General features: G+C 44.5%; 1 protein-coding gene across 5 annotated transcripts in view; it reads left to right on the top strand.

Moving 5' to 3' along the window:
* Positions 1-19,454, top strand: part of LOC112119315 (leucine-rich repeat flightless-interacting protein 2) — a 120,379-nt gene that overhangs the window by 64,475 nt on the left and 36,450 nt on the right. For 3 of the 5 annotated variants that reach the window (XM_026663521.1, XM_029914223.1, XM_029914224.1), the window contains 5 exons: positions 8,045-8,113; positions 14,330-14,443; positions 16,819-16,863; positions 17,707-17,820; positions 18,323-18,394. In XM_026663521.1, coding sequence (XP_026519306.1) covers positions 8,045-8,113; positions 14,330-14,443; positions 16,819-16,863; positions 17,707-17,820; positions 18,323-18,394 — 414 coding nt within the window. The remainder of the gene's footprint in view (positions 1-8,044; positions 8,114-14,329; positions 14,444-16,818; positions 16,864-17,706; positions 17,821-18,322; positions 18,395-19,454) is intronic. The other 2 variants (XM_029914222.1, XM_029914225.1) reach the window with 2 other exon arrangements.

Below are 19,454 nucleotides of genomic sequence, written 5' to 3'. Positions count from 1 at the left end.
AGTCAGGCATGACTTGCCCTTGGTGAATCCATGCTGACTGTTCCTGATCACTTTCCTCTCCTCTAAGTGCATCAGAATTGATTCCTTGAGGACCTGCTCCATGATTTTTCCAGTGACTGAGGTGAGCCTGACTGGCCTGTAGTTCCCCGGATCCTCCTCCTTCCCTTTTTTAATGATGGGCACTACATTAGCCTTTTTCCAGTCATCCGAGACCTCCCCCGATCGCCATGAGTTTTCAAAGATAATGGCCAATGGCTCTGCAGTCACATCTGCTAACTCCTTTAGCACCCTCGGATGCAGCGCATCTGGCCTCATGGACTTGTGCTCGTCCAGTTTTCTAAATAGTTGTGAACCACTTCTTTCTCCACAGAGGGCTGGTCACCTCCTCCCCGTGCTGTGCTGCCCAGTGCAGTAGTCTGGGAGCTGACCTTGTTCTTGAAGACAGAGGCAAAAAAAGCATTGAGTACATTAGCTTTTTCTACATCCTCTGTCATTAGGTTGCCTCCCTCATTCAGTAAGGGGCCCACACTTTCCTTGACTTTCTTCTTGTTGCTAACATACCTGAAGAAACCCTACTTGTTACTCTTAACATCTCTTGCTAGCTGCAACTCCAAGGGCGATTTGGCCTTCCTGATTTCACTCATGCATGCCTGAGCAATATTTTTATACTCCTCCCTGGTCATTTGTCCAATCTTCCACTTCTTGTAAGCTTCTATTTTGTTTAAAATCAGTAAGGATGTTAAGCCAAGCTGGTCGCCTGCCATATTTACTATTCTTTCTACACATTGGGATGGTTTGTTCCTGCAACCTCAATAAGGAGTCTTTAAAATACAGCCAGCTGTCCTGGACTCCTTTCCCCCTCATGTTATTCTCCCAGGGGATCTTACCCATCAGTTCCCTGAGGGAGTCAGTCTGCTTTTCTGAAGTCCAGAGTCTGTATTTTGCTGCTCTCCTTTCTTCCTTGTGTCATTTCCTCCCAGGTTCCCATCCACACTTGCTTCCCCTACTAATTCTTCCCTGTTTGTGAGCAGCAGGTCAAGAAGAACTCTGCCCCTAGTTGGTTCCTCCAGCACTTGTTGAGGATAATGTGGTGCCGAGGGCCATATAAATATCTAGACAAATGGTGGTTTGATTAAAATATGAAAGAAATGTTATTGCCTTTTTATCGTTAAGCAACTTTGCAGCTTCGTACTATGTATCTTTGTGGTCCGGCATTGAAGATGTAGTTCTGAAACTGATGATATGACACTTATTTTAGTGTAAGCCTTCTATATGGAGGATTGAAGTTTCACTGTAGTTCCTAGCTAGAGAAAAGATGGGATTAAGAGGAGAGAGAGTTTTTATTTAAAATAAAAACCATCTTCAATAGGAACTAGGAGGCTGAAAAATATAGATCAAGTAAATCTAAATTTTAATTTCAAGTTTACTACATTGTGATAAACTTTTTTATAAAAATAAGTTACCTATGGCATACTGAATTCTTAGAATAATTGTGCAAAATTCTGCTCAGTGGACTTCGAAGAGCAAAACCAAAAGCAGAATTTGGTTCATGTTTATGTCATGTAAACTCAGGGCCTATCAATTTGGTTTTCTTTGAGTGTTTTTCTGAGTGTTAGTCCGTTCTATTTTATTTGCCCATGCACCCCCCAAAATTGTCCACTTAAAACAACAGCAACAACCAAAAAAACCCCACAAGTATGTCTCTGGCTAGCAAGACTTCCAATTCCTGGCAAAACAACTCTTGGTGAAAGTCAAAAGTGACATGCAAAGGATTTGGGAGACAGAAAAGGATTTATATCCTTGTGTTGTTTTACTATATATAAGGCCAGAAGTCGAGTAGGTTTGTTTTGGATTTTTAAAAAATGTTTTTTTCTGATGACTTTGTAAGTTAGAAATATTTAATTTCAAGTCTGACATCTGTGACTTTGTTGGAGGACCTGCTGCTGTTTTCAGCATGTGTTTGTGATGCTCTTACCAGTCATCATTGACACTTCCAGGGAAGACAACACCTACATTTCTATTTTAAAATAAGTAAAATAAAAAAACATTTGGACCCCGTTTGTACATCACAGAGAAGCAAAAAAAGGCAGTAAGCTGAATTTTTTCTTTGCAGGTCACCATTAAGATTGGAACACTCATTTTTGCTCTCATTGTCAGCTTCATGTACTGTACCCCATTATGTTTGAGGCTGGGAGAGTAATATGTTAAATCCATAAAAGTGATTTTTTTTTTTTTTTTTGCATCCATTGATTTTGTTCTTTTTGAGAATTATCTGGTAGGTGAATGTAGAGTACATATCTAATAGTCCAGCCTTTTGACTTAATTGTACTCCTTTTCAAAAACAGTTTTATGTTTAGCAGTTTTATTTGCCTACCTACAAGTCTTTCACTTTTCATGCCAGTATGAAACTTTCATTTTCTTATTTTCAGATTTTGCTATCCTTTAGAATTTAATGGTTACAAACCTAATTTCCTATTTGAGTGCTTGTTCATGTCAATTCCTGTCAGGTGTGCGCACGCGTGCATGCCTGCACGGCAGCCGGAAGATTTTTCCCCTAACAGTATCCATCGGGTCGGTCCCACCACCCCCTGGAGTGGCACCATCATGGTGCTGAAGATAGGGCCCTGCCGACCCGCCACCCCCTTAGTTCCTTCTTACCGCCAGTGACGGTTAGCTGGAACTTCCCCTTGCTCTTGTCGTGACAAGCACATTTGCCAGTCTGTATATAGTTATTAATTAGTTTTTGTAGTTAGTGTTAAGTAGTTAGTAGGTACTTTACTTAGGCCTGGTCTACGCTGGGGGGCGGAGGGGGCGGGATCAATCTAAGTCACGCAACTTCAGCTACGTGAATAATGTAGCTGAAATCGACATACTGAAATCGACTTACTGTGGTGTCTTTACTACTGCCGCTCCATTGTCGACTCTGCCTGTGCCTCTCGCCGAGCTGGAGTACAGGAGTTGACAGGAGAGCGCTCAGGGATCGATCGCTGCCCACCGATCCAGCTGGTAGTGAAAACATACCCTTAGTTCTTAAGTTTCCTTTGAAGGGGTTTCCCCTCCAGTTCTATCCCAGCACTAGGGCATGCTGTGGTCTCCTGGTTTCAAAGCCTGTGAGGTCTGCAGCAAGTGTATGCCCAGAAGCGATCCTCACACTTTGTGTTTGACGTGTCTGGGGGAGAGCCATCAAAAGGGTCACTGTAGGATCTGCAGGGGGGTTCGCCCCAGGATGCTGAAAGATAGAGATCAGTGCCTGAAGATCCTACTAATGGAAGCGGCACTCTGGCCCCAGTCCAAACCCGGGTCAGTGGACCTGGCGCCGAGTACCTTCTCCTCGGTACGCAGAGCCCCGGCACCGTCGGCACAGAGATCGGTGCCGAGTAAAGACAAGGACTCTCAGCACCGTCATGGCTCCACTCGCGGCTCACATGCCGCAAGCAGGCACCAGTCTCAATCGCCGGTGCCGCAGAAGAAGAGGAGGCCAGATAGGGGTTGTTCCCATACCCCAGCTAGACCCAAGGAGCTGGCCATTGTGAGACCCAAGTCGGGCCACGCTACTTCGGCCCCACTGCCAGAGATGGTCGCGTCGACTCCTGCCCCCGTGGAAGGGCAGTCGGATCCGGACCCTTCTTGCTCGCCAAGGCTGAACCGACAACTACATCTCCCGTCGACCCCGGATGTGTTTGAGGCAGCCCGGGACCTGCTCCAGCTTATGGCACCGTTCTCCCCGCTGAGACGGGATAGGTCACCGGCACCGGTTGCTCCCTCGGCACTGTCAAGTGGAAAGCCCGCAATGATGTCCTGGCAGTCTCCATCCCCGGTGCACCGCTCCCCGGCGCCAGTACAGGGTCAGCAGCCTTGTCGGTCCCTGAGCCCTCGACGCGGACCCTCCATTCCTCGAAATACCACTCCTCCATGGTCCTCCTTTTTGGACACCTCGGAGTCAGTCGGCCTCCTATCGATCTGGTAGGAGCAGAAGTAGACAGTCCAGGTCATCACAAGACCGGCACCCTTACCCAGCACCATGGCCTATGCAGTGGCAGCCCCTGGCACAGTGGCCCTTTTGGACTTCCTGGGCCTTTCACCAAGGCCAAGGGTGGAGCCAAGGGTCACATTCCAGGGCGGCATCAGTGCCTCGGCCACTTTCGTACTCTGTCACCATCCCAACCCCTACGCCAGCCTCAGTGGTATCAGCTCAGACGACCTCTGCACCGACAGCCCGAACACCATTGGTTCCAGCTTCGACAACTTCGGTACCGGCAGCCTCAGCACCAATGCATACTGAGGGGCACTGCACTCGTTGTGTTGGCTCCAGCCCAGGATCCCCAAGTGCCACGGGACCCCTTGGGCGTGGAGGGAAGAGAGCAGCCACTCCTTGAGGGGGTCTCTTCCTTTCCCTCTTCGGGTAAAGCGCTGGCGGGCACTTCGGTAGCCCCGGCCCTGCAGGACAACAGGGTCCTACAGCAATTGCTGAAAAGGGATGCCCAGGGCCTGGGCATTCAGGCAGAGGAGGTAGTGGAGGATGCAGATCCAATGGTGGATATCCTCGCCTCCTCCAGACTGGCACGTATTGCCCTACCCTTCATAAAGACCATTGCTGACACCACAAAAACCTTGTGGCAGACCCCAGCTTCGTTGCCCTCTATGGCTAAGCGCAATGAAAGACGCTATTTTGTGCCATCCAGGGGCTACAAGCACTTTTATACCCATCCTCCACCAGATTTCCTGGTCATGGACGCTGCTAACCAACGTGAGCACCAGGGCTACCAAGCCACCTCCCCAAAGAATCGGGAGGCGAAACGACTCAGCCTTTTTGGGAAAAAGGTCTACTCCACTAGTGGCTTGCAGCTCCGCATTTCTAATCAGCAGGCCATTGTCAGCAGCTACTGCTACAATACATGTGGGGCAATGGCAAAGTTCGCAGAACTGCTGCCGTAGGACTCCCGTGCCAAATTCTTGGCCCTGGTTGAGGAGGGCAAGCTTATTTCTCGAGTTTTACTGCAGGCCGCTTTGAGCGGGGCTGATGTAGCCACTCGGGTGATGACTACCAGGGTTGCCATGAGAAGGGGTTCCTGGCTCCAGGTCTCAGGTCTGCCGTACGAGGTCCAGAAGGTGAGCAACAAACACTACCAGTTTGTGGTGAGCAACAAACGCTACCTGTTCAGTCCTCCCATTCAACCTGTCAGTGGTGCTGCATATGTTTACCAAATGTATGGCAGTCGTGGTCACATTCCTATGCAGGTGCCAGGTACAAGTGTTTCTGTACCTCGAAGACTGGCTGATCAAGGGCTGGTCCAGGGCTCAAGTAGAGGCACAAGTCAATTTCATAAGAACGACGTTCGACGAACTGGGCCTTCTCCTGAACATGGGGAAATCAACTCTGTCCCCTGTCCAGTAGATAGAGTTCATAGGGGTGGTACTGAACTTGACACAGGCCAGGGCATACCTCCCGGAAGCGAGGTTTCAGGCCCTGGGTGACATCATTTGAAGTCTCAGGTAGTTTCTCACCATCACAGCAAGGAATTGCCTGAAACGTCTAGAACACATGGCCTCTTGTACCTATGTGGTGCAACACACCAGGCTCATACTCCGGCCTCTCCAATCATGGCTAGCCTCGGTGTATTGGCCGGCTCGGGACAGATTGGACAGGGTTGTGTCTCTGCCTTGCCCAGTCCTCAACTCCCTCCAGTGGTGGCTGGACCCACAGGTAGTGTGTTCAGGGGTCCCCTTCACCGGTCCTCAGCCATCCCACTCACTAGTGATGGATGCATCAGCTTTGGGCTGGGGAGCACATCTGGGAGACCTCAAGACACAAGGCCTCTGGTTTTAGGCGGAACTCGCTCTCCACATCAATATCAGAGAGCGGTGTGCCTGGCATGCCAGACTTTCCGAGACCACTTGACAGGGAGATGTGTGTCAGTTATGACTGACAACACCAGGCGATGTTCTATATCAACAAACAGGAGGGTGCATGCTCCTCTCCCCTGTGCCAGGAAGCCCTCATGCTGTGGGACTTTTGTGTAGCTCATTCGATACACCTGAAAGCATCGTACCTCCTGGGAGTACAGAATAAGTTGGCGGACGGTCTCAGCAGGTCATTTCGTGGCTACAAGTGGTCCCTATGCCCGGATGTCGCGAACTCCATCTTCCAACGGTGGGGCTTTCCCTAGATGTACCTGTTTGCCACATGATGCAACAGGAAGTGCCAGCAATTTTGCTCCTTCCTGAATCTCAGCCCGGGTTCCATCGTGGATGTGTTCCTCCTCCTATGGGCAGGCCGTCTCCTCTATGCGTTCCCACCCATCCCTCTCATTCACAAGGTGCTTCTCAAGATACAAAGGGAAGAGGCTTCAGTGATATTGATAGCTCCAGCCTGGTCCCGCCAACAATGGTACACATTTCTCGTGGAACTGTCCATGGACGCCCCAGGCATCTTGCCACTCCTCCCAGACTTAATAACTCAGGATCACTGCTGTCTCCCGCACCCGAACCTCGAGTCGTTGCATCTCACGGCATGGAAGCTCCATGACTGAACCCCCTGGAGCTCTCCTGCTTGGACCCAGTTAAACAAGTCCTCCTTGGCAGTAGGAAACCCTCCACCTAGGCTACCTACTTTGCCAAGTGGAAGAGATTCTCAATCTCGTCAGCACAGCATCATTTGTCCCCGACGCTCGCCTCTATACCACTCATACTGGGCTACCTTCTCCATCTCAAGCAGCAGGAACTGTCTGTGTCCTCAATAAGGGTTCACTTGGCCGCTATCTCTGCCTTCCATCCATGCGCAGAGGTCCAGTCGATCTTTGCCAACCCTATGATCAGCTGTTTCCTGAAAGGTATCGACAGGTTATATCCGCACGTTCGATAACCAGCCCTGACCTGGGACCTCAATCTGGCCCTTTCCAAATAGGTGGGTCCGCCCTTCGAACTGCTGGTGACTTGTTTCCTGCTCTGTCATACATGGTGGCGTTTCTGGTAGCGATAATCTCAGTCAGGAAGGTGTCTGAGCTCGAGGCCCTAACATCTTAGCCCCCTTACACTGTGTTCTATAAGGAAAAGGTTCAGCTCAGGCCACATTCAGCTTTCCTCCCGAAGGTTGTCTCCCAGTTTCACATCAACCAGGACATCTTCCTCCCTGTGTTCTATCCTAAGCCGCACTCAAACAGCAGGGAGCATAGGCTTCACTCATTGGATGTCCACAGAGCACTAGCCTTTTACATTGAAAGAATGAAACCATTTAGGAAGTCCATTCAACTGTGTGGCAGTGGCAGACAGGATGAAAGGTCTTCCAGTCTCCTCCCAATGAATTTCTTTGTGGATCATGTCCTGCATCCATGAATGGTATAACCTGGTAGAGGTGCCTGCCCTTCCGCTCACAGCGCACTCCACTAAGGCGCAGGCTTCTTCAGCAGTGTTCCTGGCTCAAGTTCCGACCCAGGAAATATGCAGAAGTCCTCCATACATATTTCACCGTGCATTATGCGATTTACCCAGCGGGCCAGAGATGATGCGGCCTTTGGTAGAGCAGTGCTCCAGTCAGTGGACAACTCCGACCACCTCCTGAACTTAGCCTTGGGAGTCACCTGATTGGAATTGACATGAACAAGCACTTGAAGAAAAAAGAGTTAGTCACCTTCTCGTAACGGTTGTTCTTCGAGATGTGTTGTTCATGTCCATTCCAATACCCTGCCTCCTACCCCTCTGTCAGAGTACCCGGCAAGCAGGAATTAATGGGGTGGTGGGTCAGTAGGGCCCTATGTTGAGCGCCATGATGGCGCCACTCCAGGGGGCGCCTGGACCAACCCAACGGATACTTCTAGGGGAAAAATCTTCCAGCTGCCGTGCGTGCACGCACACACCCGATTAAAATGGACATGAACAACACATCTCGAAGAACAACAGTTACGAGAAGGTAACTGTTTTTTCTTTTAAATTTGTGTTTTATGTGTGTGCCTCATTCACTGATATTCTGTGAATTACTTATTTCAAGATAGAAATTGTTTGGACTGCAGTCAATCAGCTGTAAATACATGCATTTTAATCTTTGTAGTTTACAGACAATGAAACAGGAAGTACCACATCCTCTAATCGTGCCATCCGAGGGCGGAGTGATAGCATGGTGAGCCAGGTTGCATGCAATTGTCTGATGCTTTTGGTGGTATCTTAACTTTTTTAAGATCCCTAATTACTTTATTTATTATAGCACATACTGTTCCACAGATATGAAGGGCTGCTTGTGAGAGAAGGAAAGTAGACACCCCTATTCACTTACAACTTGTGTGCACCCATTGGTTGTGTGCACACAGTTGTTTTTTCTTGGAATCCATTATATTACTTGGGCAGAGTATGACATCTCTATATATGTCTTATAATGCAGCTCAAATAAGACAGCTGACCTTATTTGTACTGGGTGAATGTTTTTGAATTGCTTTTTCAGCTAATTCAATTTTTAAAGAAATATAATTATAGGCAGAACTGGTAGTGCCACCTATACTTGAGGTTGCCAAACATTACTTCCCATTATAAGACCCTGTTTTCAATTGCTTATAACTTTGCCAAATTTTAACTTTTCTGGCTGAAATTCTCCATGCCAGATATCTGCATCTGGCTGAATATTTTTTGAAAATTTCAGCCAAACTGGTTCAGCTGTTTCAGAGAATGAGATTAGGGGGAAATACATGGTTTTACCAGATTTAAAAAAAAAAAAGTTTTGTTGAGAAGCTCTAGAACTGGGGTGGGCAAAATACAGCCCGGGGGCCGGATCTGACCCATCTAATATTTCTGTCAAGCCTTCTCTGCGATCTCCGAGTCCGGGCCGCTAAAAGTCCCGTGGCGCAGCGGGATGCTCAGGAAGGCTGCCTGCCTGCCTGCCTGCCATGGCCCCACGCCACTCCTGGAGGCAACTGGCTGTTTCTGGCACGCCTCTCTGTGTGCTGTCCCCGCCCCCAGCAGTGTCCTCATAGCTCCCATTGGCCGGAAACCATGCCAGCAGCAGCCAGCCACAGCCACTTTGGGAGCAGCGTGCGTAGGCAGCGAGTTCTATACCCACGTGGTGCTCGGGCACCAGCAATATTCAGCGCCAGGGGCCCAGCTCCACCGATATTTGGGGCTGAGGGGGGAAGACCCGGTCCCACCTGCAGCCCCCCCGCGCCTCCACCGAATGTCCCCCAGCCCCAACTTGCTGCCCCCGCTCGCCTTTCCCGCAGAGAGTCACTGACTGTCTCTTCTCTGTGCAGCTCCATGTTGCCTCCCTGCAGCAACTGCTGCTGCAGGGTCCTAGAGCCCCCCATCTCCACTGCCAGGGCAGACTGACTCTGAGCCTGCCCTTCCCCCTCAGATCCTTTTCCGGCAGGACCCTCCGGCAGCACAGGGCCCCCCTGCCTGCAGTCACCGCTCCTGCCCCATGCTGGGCAAGGAGGCAGCCCCATCCCTCATCCACAGTGAGGCTACAGTCAGGGGCAACAGCAGGGGAGGAGGCGCATGCAGCACCCCACGGCACCCACCACAGGGGAGGCGAGGGAGATTCCTGGACCTGAGAGGGGCCCTAGGAGCACATGCAGTGACAGTGTGCTGCTGGGGGGGAGGCAGGAAAGGAGGGCTTCTCCCCCAGAGCTTGCTGCTGCCAGCAGGGAAAGGGCTGGGAGTCGTCCTCTCTGTCCCCTGTCCCAGAGCAGCCTGCCTGCACCCTAAACTCATCCCCAGCCCTGCCCCACTCCAGAGCGCATATCCCCAGTCAGAGCTTTCACCCCCCATCACACCCTGAACCCTCTACCCTAGCCCTGAGCCCCTCCTGTACCCCAAACACCTTATCCTCAGTCCCAGCCAGAGCCCTCATCCCCGCCACACCCTAACCTTCTGCCCGAGCCCTGAGCCTCTCCAGCACCCCAAACACCTTTGTCAAGGTTCCTTCCTCACTCTGAACTCTAGGGTACAGATGTGGGGACCCGCATGAACCCCCCTAAGCTTATTTCTACCAGTTTAGGTTAAAACCTAGTACTCTTCTGCCACCACCAAGTGCTTTAACAAGAAACAGGGAAAGGACCACTTGGAGTTCCTCTTCCCCCAAAATAGCCCCCTAGACCTCCTCCCTCACCCAAGCCCTTAAACCCCTTTTCCTGGGTAGGCTTGATAATCCCCTCACCAATTAGTCCTGGTGAATACAGATCCAAACCCTTGGATCTTAAAACAATGAGAAATCAATCAGGTTCTTAAAAGAAGAATTTTATTAAAAGAAAAGGTAAAAAAATCATTTCTGTAAAATCAGGATGGAAAATAACTTTACAGGGTAATCAGATTTAAAGAGCCCAGAGGAACCCCCTCTAGCCTTAGGTTCAAAGTTACAGCAAACAGAGGTAAACCCTCTAGCAAAAGGAACATTTACAAGTTGAGAAAACAAAGATAAAACTAACACGCCTTGCCTGGCTGTCACTTACAAGTTTGAAATATGAGAGACTTGTGCAGAAAGATTTGGAGAACATGGATTGATGTCCGGTCCCTCTTAGTCCCAGGAGCGAACCCATGCAAAAAAACCCACACAAACCAAAGACTTCCTTCCCCTGCCCCCAAGATTTGAAAGTATCTTGTCCCCTTATTGGTCCTTTGGGTCAGGTGTCAGCCAGGTTACCTGAGCTTCTTAACCCTTTATAGGTTTTTGGATTTTGGTGCCTCTGGCCAGGCAGGATTTTATAGTAGTGTATACAGGAGGGTTGTTACCCTTCCCGTTCTAGTTATGACAACCTTATCCCCAGTCCCAGCCAGAGCCCTCACCCCCCCCACTCCTACTCTCGCCCAGAGCCCCTCCCACACCCCAAACCCCCATTGCCAGCCCCAGACAGAGCCCTCACCCCTTACACCCCTACTCTCACCCTGAGCCCCCCACACTCCAAACCCCTAATTTGCAGCCACAGCCCTCACCCCTGTACTCCATCCCTCTGCAACCCTCCCATCCCCAAACTCCCTCCCAGAGCCTGCACCCTGCACCCCATCCCCTGCCCCAGCCTAGGGCCTGCACCCCAGACCACCTCCCTCACCCAAACTCCCTCCCAGAGCCTTGGGCAGGTGGGCGGCAGAGTTTGAGCAGGGGCGGAGTTTGGGCAGGGGCGGGTTCTGGGCACCACCCAAATTTCTACAAACATGCCACCCCTGGCAGCGTGGGGCCCTGGCATGCAGGCAGCCTTCCTGAGCCCTGCTGCGCCACCAGCAGGGAGCCCCTGTGGTAAGTACCTCCCGTCCAGAGCCTGCACCTCACATCCCCCCCCGAATCCCAACCCCCTGCCCCAGGTCAGAACCTCCTCCTGCACCCAAACTCCTTCCAGAACCCTGCACCCTCTTCTGCACCCCAACACTCTGCACCAGCCCGGAGCTCCCTCCTGCACCCAAACTCCCTCCCAGACTCTGCACTCCCCCATTAATATAGTAGAAATATGCGGCCTGTGAAGACTTAGCAAAATTCGTGGAGTGGCCTCCCTGCGAAAATTATTGCCTACCCCTGCTCTAGAACCTCCATGTTTTGGAGTAGGGATTTAAAATTTGGCAGGGGATGGCTTTTGTAACAAAAAAGTGTCTTTTTCTGTTCCTATGAAAAGCCACCAAAAATTGGCCAAGTCATAATCCTTTGGAAAAAATCCCAGTTCACATATACTCAGTAGAGACTTGTTACAATGAAGCAGCTAAATTCTCAGAAGAGTCCATCTGTACTGACCATGCTACAGCACAGGGCTGCAGGGAATGAGCAGCACTTTCTGTGCCACTGTTGCTCTGGCTGTTTTGGTCTGCTGTGATGATGGACACAGGAAGAGAAAGCAGGAAGACTGTCTCTCCTGTACTCTCAATGCTCATGCTGCTAAACCTGGGCAGCGTGAAGGAAGAAGTGAGCCAACTTGAATATGGTGAGGGGACATGAATGAGAGCCACACCAGAGGAGACAGAGTAGATTGTGGTAACAAGCCTCAAGATTGTGGGGACAAGACAAGGCAGTGGGATGAGACAAGACACAGCTGGGTGCTGTGGAGATAGATTGGGTGAGGAGCTGAGATATGGGAAAGACTGGGACTTTTGGAGAAGCCCAGATGGGGAGACTGGGACTGGCTGGACGAAGAGATTGGGAATCTGAGGGTGAGACTGAAATTGGATAAAGGAGCCCAAGGTTGAGAGACTGGGACTGGATGGGTGAAGGTATTGGGTGGTCTTTGAAACTCACTGGTAAAGTGTGTTCCTCATTCCCATCTAGTGCTGGTCTACCTAGAGGATGACAACTTATTAGTACTATCACTTATTCTGTTAGTTGAAGTGTCAGAGGTCTGTACAGTGGATCTAAATGTTCCAACCCTGCTGATGACCAATGTAGGTTTGCTTTTTTAAAAACCTAAGAAATTACATGCAATTTGTCTGTTCTTGTGATATTTAGATTGCTAACTTTTTGGAGCCAGCGCATGGTCTTCCAGTGTGTATGTGCAGTCAGACATTGATTGGGACCATCAATTAGTACCACATTTAATCATCATTAAATTTTTCACAGAAAGTTAACTTGACTGGTCCTTCTAATCATATTAATCCTGAGCTCCTATTTTCTCAAGCTCTTGTACAGTCCAGATTTCAACTTTACAGATTTCAGGGTTCTTAGTGAAATTGGTTCACTGTTATATTATCTACCCACTTACTCACAAATTAAATCCCAGCAGTTTAAGTCATGGATATGAAGCTGTGGATTTTTTTTTAAAAGCCATAAAAATCATGGACTCCGTGTAGCAATGACTAAAATGCAGCTTCTGATATCCAAAGCACAAATAACTGACTACATAGGGGTTCAGACAGAAATATTGTATGTGAAGGGCCATAAACATAAAATGAGAAAAGCAATTGACACAGACTACAAAGGAAGTCAGATTACATCAGTGACTTGTTTATCAAGGGTTATTTTTAAAAATTGTGAAAATGGGATGAAGACAAACCAAGAGAAAATAAGCATGTTGGATCAAATAGTATTTTATACCTCTTTTTTTAATTTAGATACCTTCAGTCATATCAGCACTCTTTATACACATGTAACGTTCATAGCTCTGACCACATCTGCAGCTCTGAGACAAAATGATTAACATCAGGGAACGCATGATAAGGAGATACTTTCCATTGAACATATTACATTTAATATGAATGCTATCAGTTTAAAGGAATATTTCACTTCAGTTAGGGCAGTATCCACCAGTAGAGCCCTGCACAGACACAAACTTTATATCCTCAGATATAAATCGGTATCTGTGGAGCTACAGGGCTCTACTGGGAACCACAGCAATAAAAGCAGCATCATGTTGGGCCGCTGCTACCCAGAACCAGCGCCCTGCGCCGGCAGCAACTCTGGCATGACTGTACTGCCCCCAGACCCACCCACTGGGGCTCCACAACCAGGGACAGCTGCCAGTCAGCCTGGTGCCCACCTCAGTGGGCGGGGCTGAGGGTGGTACAGCCATGCTGGAGCAGCTGCTGGCGCGGCCCAACATGCTGCTGCTTTCGCCACTGTAGTTCCCGATAGAGCCCTGCAGCCTTGCAGATACGGATTTATATCCACATCTGCGGATATAAATTTTGTATCCGCGCAGGGCTCTGTCCACCAGATTGTAATGTGGATAATTATAACTTGTTCTAATGCACACTTTGTTCTGTTACCAGGCTCTGTTTGTTATTATTGCAGATACTTTGTACTTAATTTTGTACTTAATGATCAGTTTTCTGAGCTATACTTGTGATTAGAAAGTTTACTCTTTACTGTTATAAAGCTCTCTTTTTTTATTGTGATTGGGAAAAGGATCTCAAATAGTGTTAAACTGCAATTGTCATTCATTATCCGTTGTATCTGGCACAATGTTGGTGCCAAAACCCATTTTAAATTAATCGGAATGGGAAGGTAAAATTCATAAATGTTAGTCGTTTCAGAGGAAGATATCAGTAACCTTAGAAATGCTGTAAATCATAATTTAAGAATACAATCAAACTGTTGAATAGTCACAGGGAAAGTAGTGGTAGATTTGAGACACATTCTTTTTTAACAAAAACAAATGTATTGGTATTGTGCACTTAAAACTAATATACATGTGTAAGTCTTTAAATAGGAACATTTAAATTACCAAAAACAGTAAGAAGAGGAATTGAGTCATTGTTGTATCATTATTAAACTTGAGAAATGCCAAGAGCAAATTGCAGTAGTTGATATTTTTAATTTACTTTATATTGAAATATAATTGTACCTTATAGTGGCTTTTGTTATCTTCATTCAGTGAAAATGTCTTCCATTCTACCCTTTATTCATCTTTTCTTTTTCTTTTTTAATCTGGCTTTGAAGTCAACTGATTTTTCTGATCAAAGTGAAACTGCAGCTGATTATTTTAGTCGTTCCAATCGCAGGGGGAGCATTGTTTCTGATGTGGACGATGTCAGTATCCCAGATTTAAATAGTGTGAGTGTAATGCATATTATGATATTGTAATGAATACAACGGGCTACTAATGATGAGTTTTCTTACTTTATTGAAAAAAAGAATAACTGCCTGAAAAAGGAAAAAACCTCAGAACAGTAGAATTTACTCAATAGTGAATGAGTTTTGTAGCTGTTTTTTAAACTAACTGCCAGTTTTCTTCTTAGAAAATAACAGAATGCGCACTGAATAAAAACAAATCTCTTATCTCTTGGAATGCTATTTTTTAACACAGTTCAGAAAATTATTTTGTCCTTTGCCTGAGATATACATGAATTTATAACAATCTAATTGTATTGTGTATAATATATAATCATGTACTGGAATCATTAACAGTTTATGCATCCATTTGTATGAGTGCTATGTATACCTGAAAAAGAGCTTTGTGTAAGCTTGAAAGCTCCTCTCTCTCACCAACAGAAGTTGGTCCAGTAAAAGACATTACCTCACCCACCTTGTGTCTCTAATATCCTGGGACCAACATGGCTACAGCAACACTGCATGCTATAAATACGTAAGGAATGTACAATGTCTGATGTCCTTTATATAATAAGCCTAAAAACCTTTGAGAGTAAACTGTGGCTTTAGTCTGAAATAACAAGTTACTGTGCAAAACTGGCACCCTTTTATTCCACAAATCTTATTTGCTGAGAGTTTTCAAAGAGTATCTACGTGCTTTAGTGACCCCCCCCCCCAAAAAAAAAGTTTGGGGTGCTGGTAGCCATCCCATGGCCACACAGTTATGGGAATATAAGCTGGATTCTACTCCTTTTCATGTATTGACAGAACTATCTTAATTCCAATTGCAGGGCCACGTTCTACCACCAGTTACTCCTATTTAACTGAGCTAAGAATTTGGTGCCCAAAATCCCTCCTTTTTCTAGTAGACTGTCCCAATCATTCAGATACAATGAACAGCTAGTCCCCCCAATACCCAATTTACAATTACTTGTAAGAGTAGAACCACACTTCAAGTTAGCAAAATATTTTTTCTTTTCAGATGAAAAAAACGTAGTGCAGTATTATTGTCACCACCATGTATGTTATTCACCATCACTGTATGCAGCTGTATGTTCAGAGCATGGATAGATGTCAGTTGCAGTGTGCATTCTGTTTCAAATTGAAAGTTAAGCTTGTAATTTTTTAAATAAAGTTACTTTTACGGATATTAGCGTTCTCTGTTACAAGGACGTGACAATGTGTTGAGAGTGGTTAATAGCATTATTTTCTCGTTTACTAGAATTGCTGTTGTGTGAATGGATTCTTAATTCTTGTTTTTATGGTAGCAATAAAAATTACATAATTAAAATTTTCTAATTGATACTCTATAGGGAAGATTGGATTCAAACAATGTAGTGCAGGTTCACAGTTGATCGTGGGAAAAGGGAGTTGTAAGTTACAACTCTTTGAGACAGAGCCATTATTAAGAGAGTCTACTGATTGATTATCTGCTTCCGGTAGTAACATATGCTGCAGTGGCAGCCCTAAAGATGAGACATGGAGAACTGATGTCTTCAAAATTGTATGAACTTTGCTTCTGCTGTGATGCCAAATCCTCTTAACTCTTCTCCATTAGTTTAGGGCAAAAAGAATTAGATATTTGTGTTGAAGACAATTATTGGATAAGTTGTTCTGGAGAAGCTACTTATACTTATTACAAATCTATACATTTTTAATGTCTTAGGCTTACATTTCATTTGGATTTTTGACGGAAGAAAATGTTGAAATAAGTCTCTGAGTAATAAAAAACACATTCACACAAAAGTTCAGTACATCGAGACTTCCTATAACAGATGTGTGTGTTTCTGGTCAAGCTTGATTAATTAAAATATTGTCTGAAATAAATAGTAAGCTATTGGAAATAGTTAGCCCTCTTCGATCATGCCTTCTTCAACCTCAGTTATTTGTCTTGATGTGACTGCCAGTTCTAACAAATAGTGTGGTGTATTGTGACGTGAACGTGTGTTTTCTGGTGACTAGATTAAGACACTCAAAACTGATTTCATTTGTGATCTAAACCAGACTTCCAAAAAGGTTAGTGTTTGCTATTCTGTTTACCATCGCAATCACTTCTATGCTGAGATTTATAATACTGAAAATAATTTCTGTTCTCAGTTCTCTAATATTAACAAAGGTTTTTACCTGAACAGAAATTTTAGATAACCTATGTTTTATTTTTAATTATAATCATAATTTTAATTGTAGCATTTACAAATAAATTAAAGTTGTGGAGTGTTGTAAACCATTCTTTGTAATCCTGTGGATTATGTACATCTCATTATGCTTGGTGAACTCAAAGGTGTTACAGCTGTTCAGTCACAAAATGAATAATTATAATCACTTTTTTCTCTCTCCAGCTGGAAGAGAAGTGTGACAAACCGTATTCTGAAATTTACACCAGGGTATGTTTGTTTGTTAAAAGATTGAAAGTCAATTTTCTTGCTTTAATTATAGTCAATTTTGAAATATCTCCAAAAGTTTATATGCCATATGTTTTAGTAGTGTTTGTATCCTAATACTTTTTGACAGTGTTAATTGCAAAACGACACTTGTAAAGCTCTGTGTAAAGCCTAGTTTAACATTCCTGTTCCTGTCCCTTTATTTCCCATAGGAAGGGAATGTCTCTTAAAGGAGCTATTTTATTTATACAGTTCATCCCCATATGTCAGGAAATGTTGAGCAAAGAGATTGAATATGAAGGGGACAGGACTGGAAAAACTCAGATTTTTTTAACTGCTGTTGCAGACATTGCTCCAAGTCCTTGTGTGGGAGGGATTAAAATGACTATTAAAAGTGTGGAAACTTTGAGATCGTTCCAGCACAACAAGCCCACTAGCAAGATGTACCTAAGTATAGAACTTCAAATTTCTGTAGGATATAAGTAAAAATATGATGATTGATAAGCTACTTATTTTAGTTTTTCTCTTCACTGATACATCACCTCAACCAAAGTATTTTGTAAACATCTCATCAACAAAACTGATCATATATCATAGCAAGCATATGGAGACAGCAGATCAAGATATAAACTAGATTCTGGAAATCAACCTTGGTCAAAAGTATGATATTATAGAACCCGAATCTTAAATCAGGTATAAAACAGGATTTTTTAAATGTATGTTTTCAGTTTTTAATTGTCAAGTAATTTTATTATGAGAAATGTGAGAGATATCAAAAAGTGGGAGGCTACCACCTCAGAAAATATCATAGTATGAATCCTGATATAGTTTATTCTTTTTTTTAAGCCGGCATCTCGCAATTCAGCAAGTACAACTCCTCTGAGTGGGAATTCATCCAGACGAGGAAGTGGGGATACAAGCAGTTTGGTGGATCCTGATGTTTCATTAAGTGAATTACGGGTAAACTCTGTTACTGATTTGAAAAAGCAGGAGGGTTTGTTTAATATGATGGGGCGGTAGAGAGGGAGATGGGATTTCTGCTTATTTGACATAGAAAAATAAAATGTGATCTATCATTTTAAGACGGTGAGGAAATATAGATGCATGTTATAGCAATGTTACTACTTACATATGTAAATGTTTGTGGCACTGGAAGCTGAGTACTGAAACAAATTTTATTTTAATAACATTAGAAATTGTTGGATAGATTTAAAAAATGGGACTGAGTAATTTTTAATACTAGTAGTTTTCAAACAATGGTTGCATAACAAAATAGAATTTTTCACTGATTTGAGGATTGTTTTCAATTTCTCTGTGTTAAAAAATGTTTTGTATATTTTATTTTGCACTCTGGCATTTGACTGAAAAATATGCAAAGCTAAAGTCCTGTTTTCTTCACAAAATTTTCAACTGTAAACTATTTTCCCTCTTTTATGCAATGGTTCATTCCTATGTCCTGCAGGATATCTATGATCTTAAGGACCAGATACAAGATGTAGAGGGGAGATACATACAGGGACTTAAAGAACTAAAGGTATAAGGGCTCACCATCCCAAGCATGCATTTTATATGGACATATGTTGGTATTGGAGATTTTATCAGTTCCACTAACTGCACATAGCTTTACTAACTAGATTTTTTTATTATTTCTCTGAAGCATGTGCTTAACCTGCAATGCATAGGATGGATCAGATTTTTGTATGTGTAAATTACTAAAATATACTATTTCCCTGTAGATTCAAAGTTATTTATTAGTCTCACATTAAAATAGCATTAAATGTTTACAGTTTTCATATCAAGTGCCAATAAGATGAAAACTAATTGAAGCCTTATATATGGTTTAATATTTTAATGGAAAATAAATGCACATTAAAAATTCATACAATGTGTGAAAAAAGACAGAAATGGGAAGTAGTTCTGACAAACAAAATAATTTAACCAAGGAAATTGTCAAGAATTAAACTTATAAATTTCAGAAAACGTTAATTAAAAATCCAAAAATATTTAAAAAAAAATACACTGTGTCATGTGTATTGGATTCAGGAGTAGATGAGGCTTTTATGGCCTATTGATAGACTAGTATCAAGTGAGAGAGGTGGATTTTTTTAGTATACTTTGTTTGCACTCTGTTCATCTTTTTCTGTCATATACACAAGGTTCTCATTGTCCTAGTCCTTTGTCATAGTTAACAATATGCTGCTTAATATTTAAAGTACAATTACTTTCCCATTTGCTTTACGGCATTCTCATCTTTGTTTTCTGTCCAATTAATTTATTTAAGAAATAACTTACAATTAATTTACATTCTGAAGCCTTCCTCCCCCTTTCTCGGCTGTGCCCAGAAGAAACTGGATGCAGAGGAGAATTTGATCTGTCTTTTTCAGTATATTCTTATCCAGATGCCTGTATTCAAATTTCTTGTGAATAGTAATATTTAAATATGAAGAGCTCTTAATTGTAATTATTTCTGTTGCATGCACACACACTTATACCCATTTAAGATGCTCTTAATGATCAAGTAGAATTCTAACCTTACCTAAATTGCATTTTAAAGCCATTTTGTTTTGTTTAGTAGCCTTCTTGTGGAGGGATTT

The sequence above is a fragment of the Terrapene carolina genome, unplaced genomic scaffold (assembly GCF_002925995.2).
Source record: "Terrapene carolina triunguis isolate 2854851 unplaced genomic scaffold, T_m_triunguis-2.0 Scaffold33723, whole genome shotgun sequence".
Classification (NCBI taxonomy): Eukaryota; Metazoa; Chordata; order Testudines; family Emydidae; genus Terrapene; species Terrapene triunguis.
This window is presented reverse-complemented; position numbering and strand designations above follow the sequence as displayed.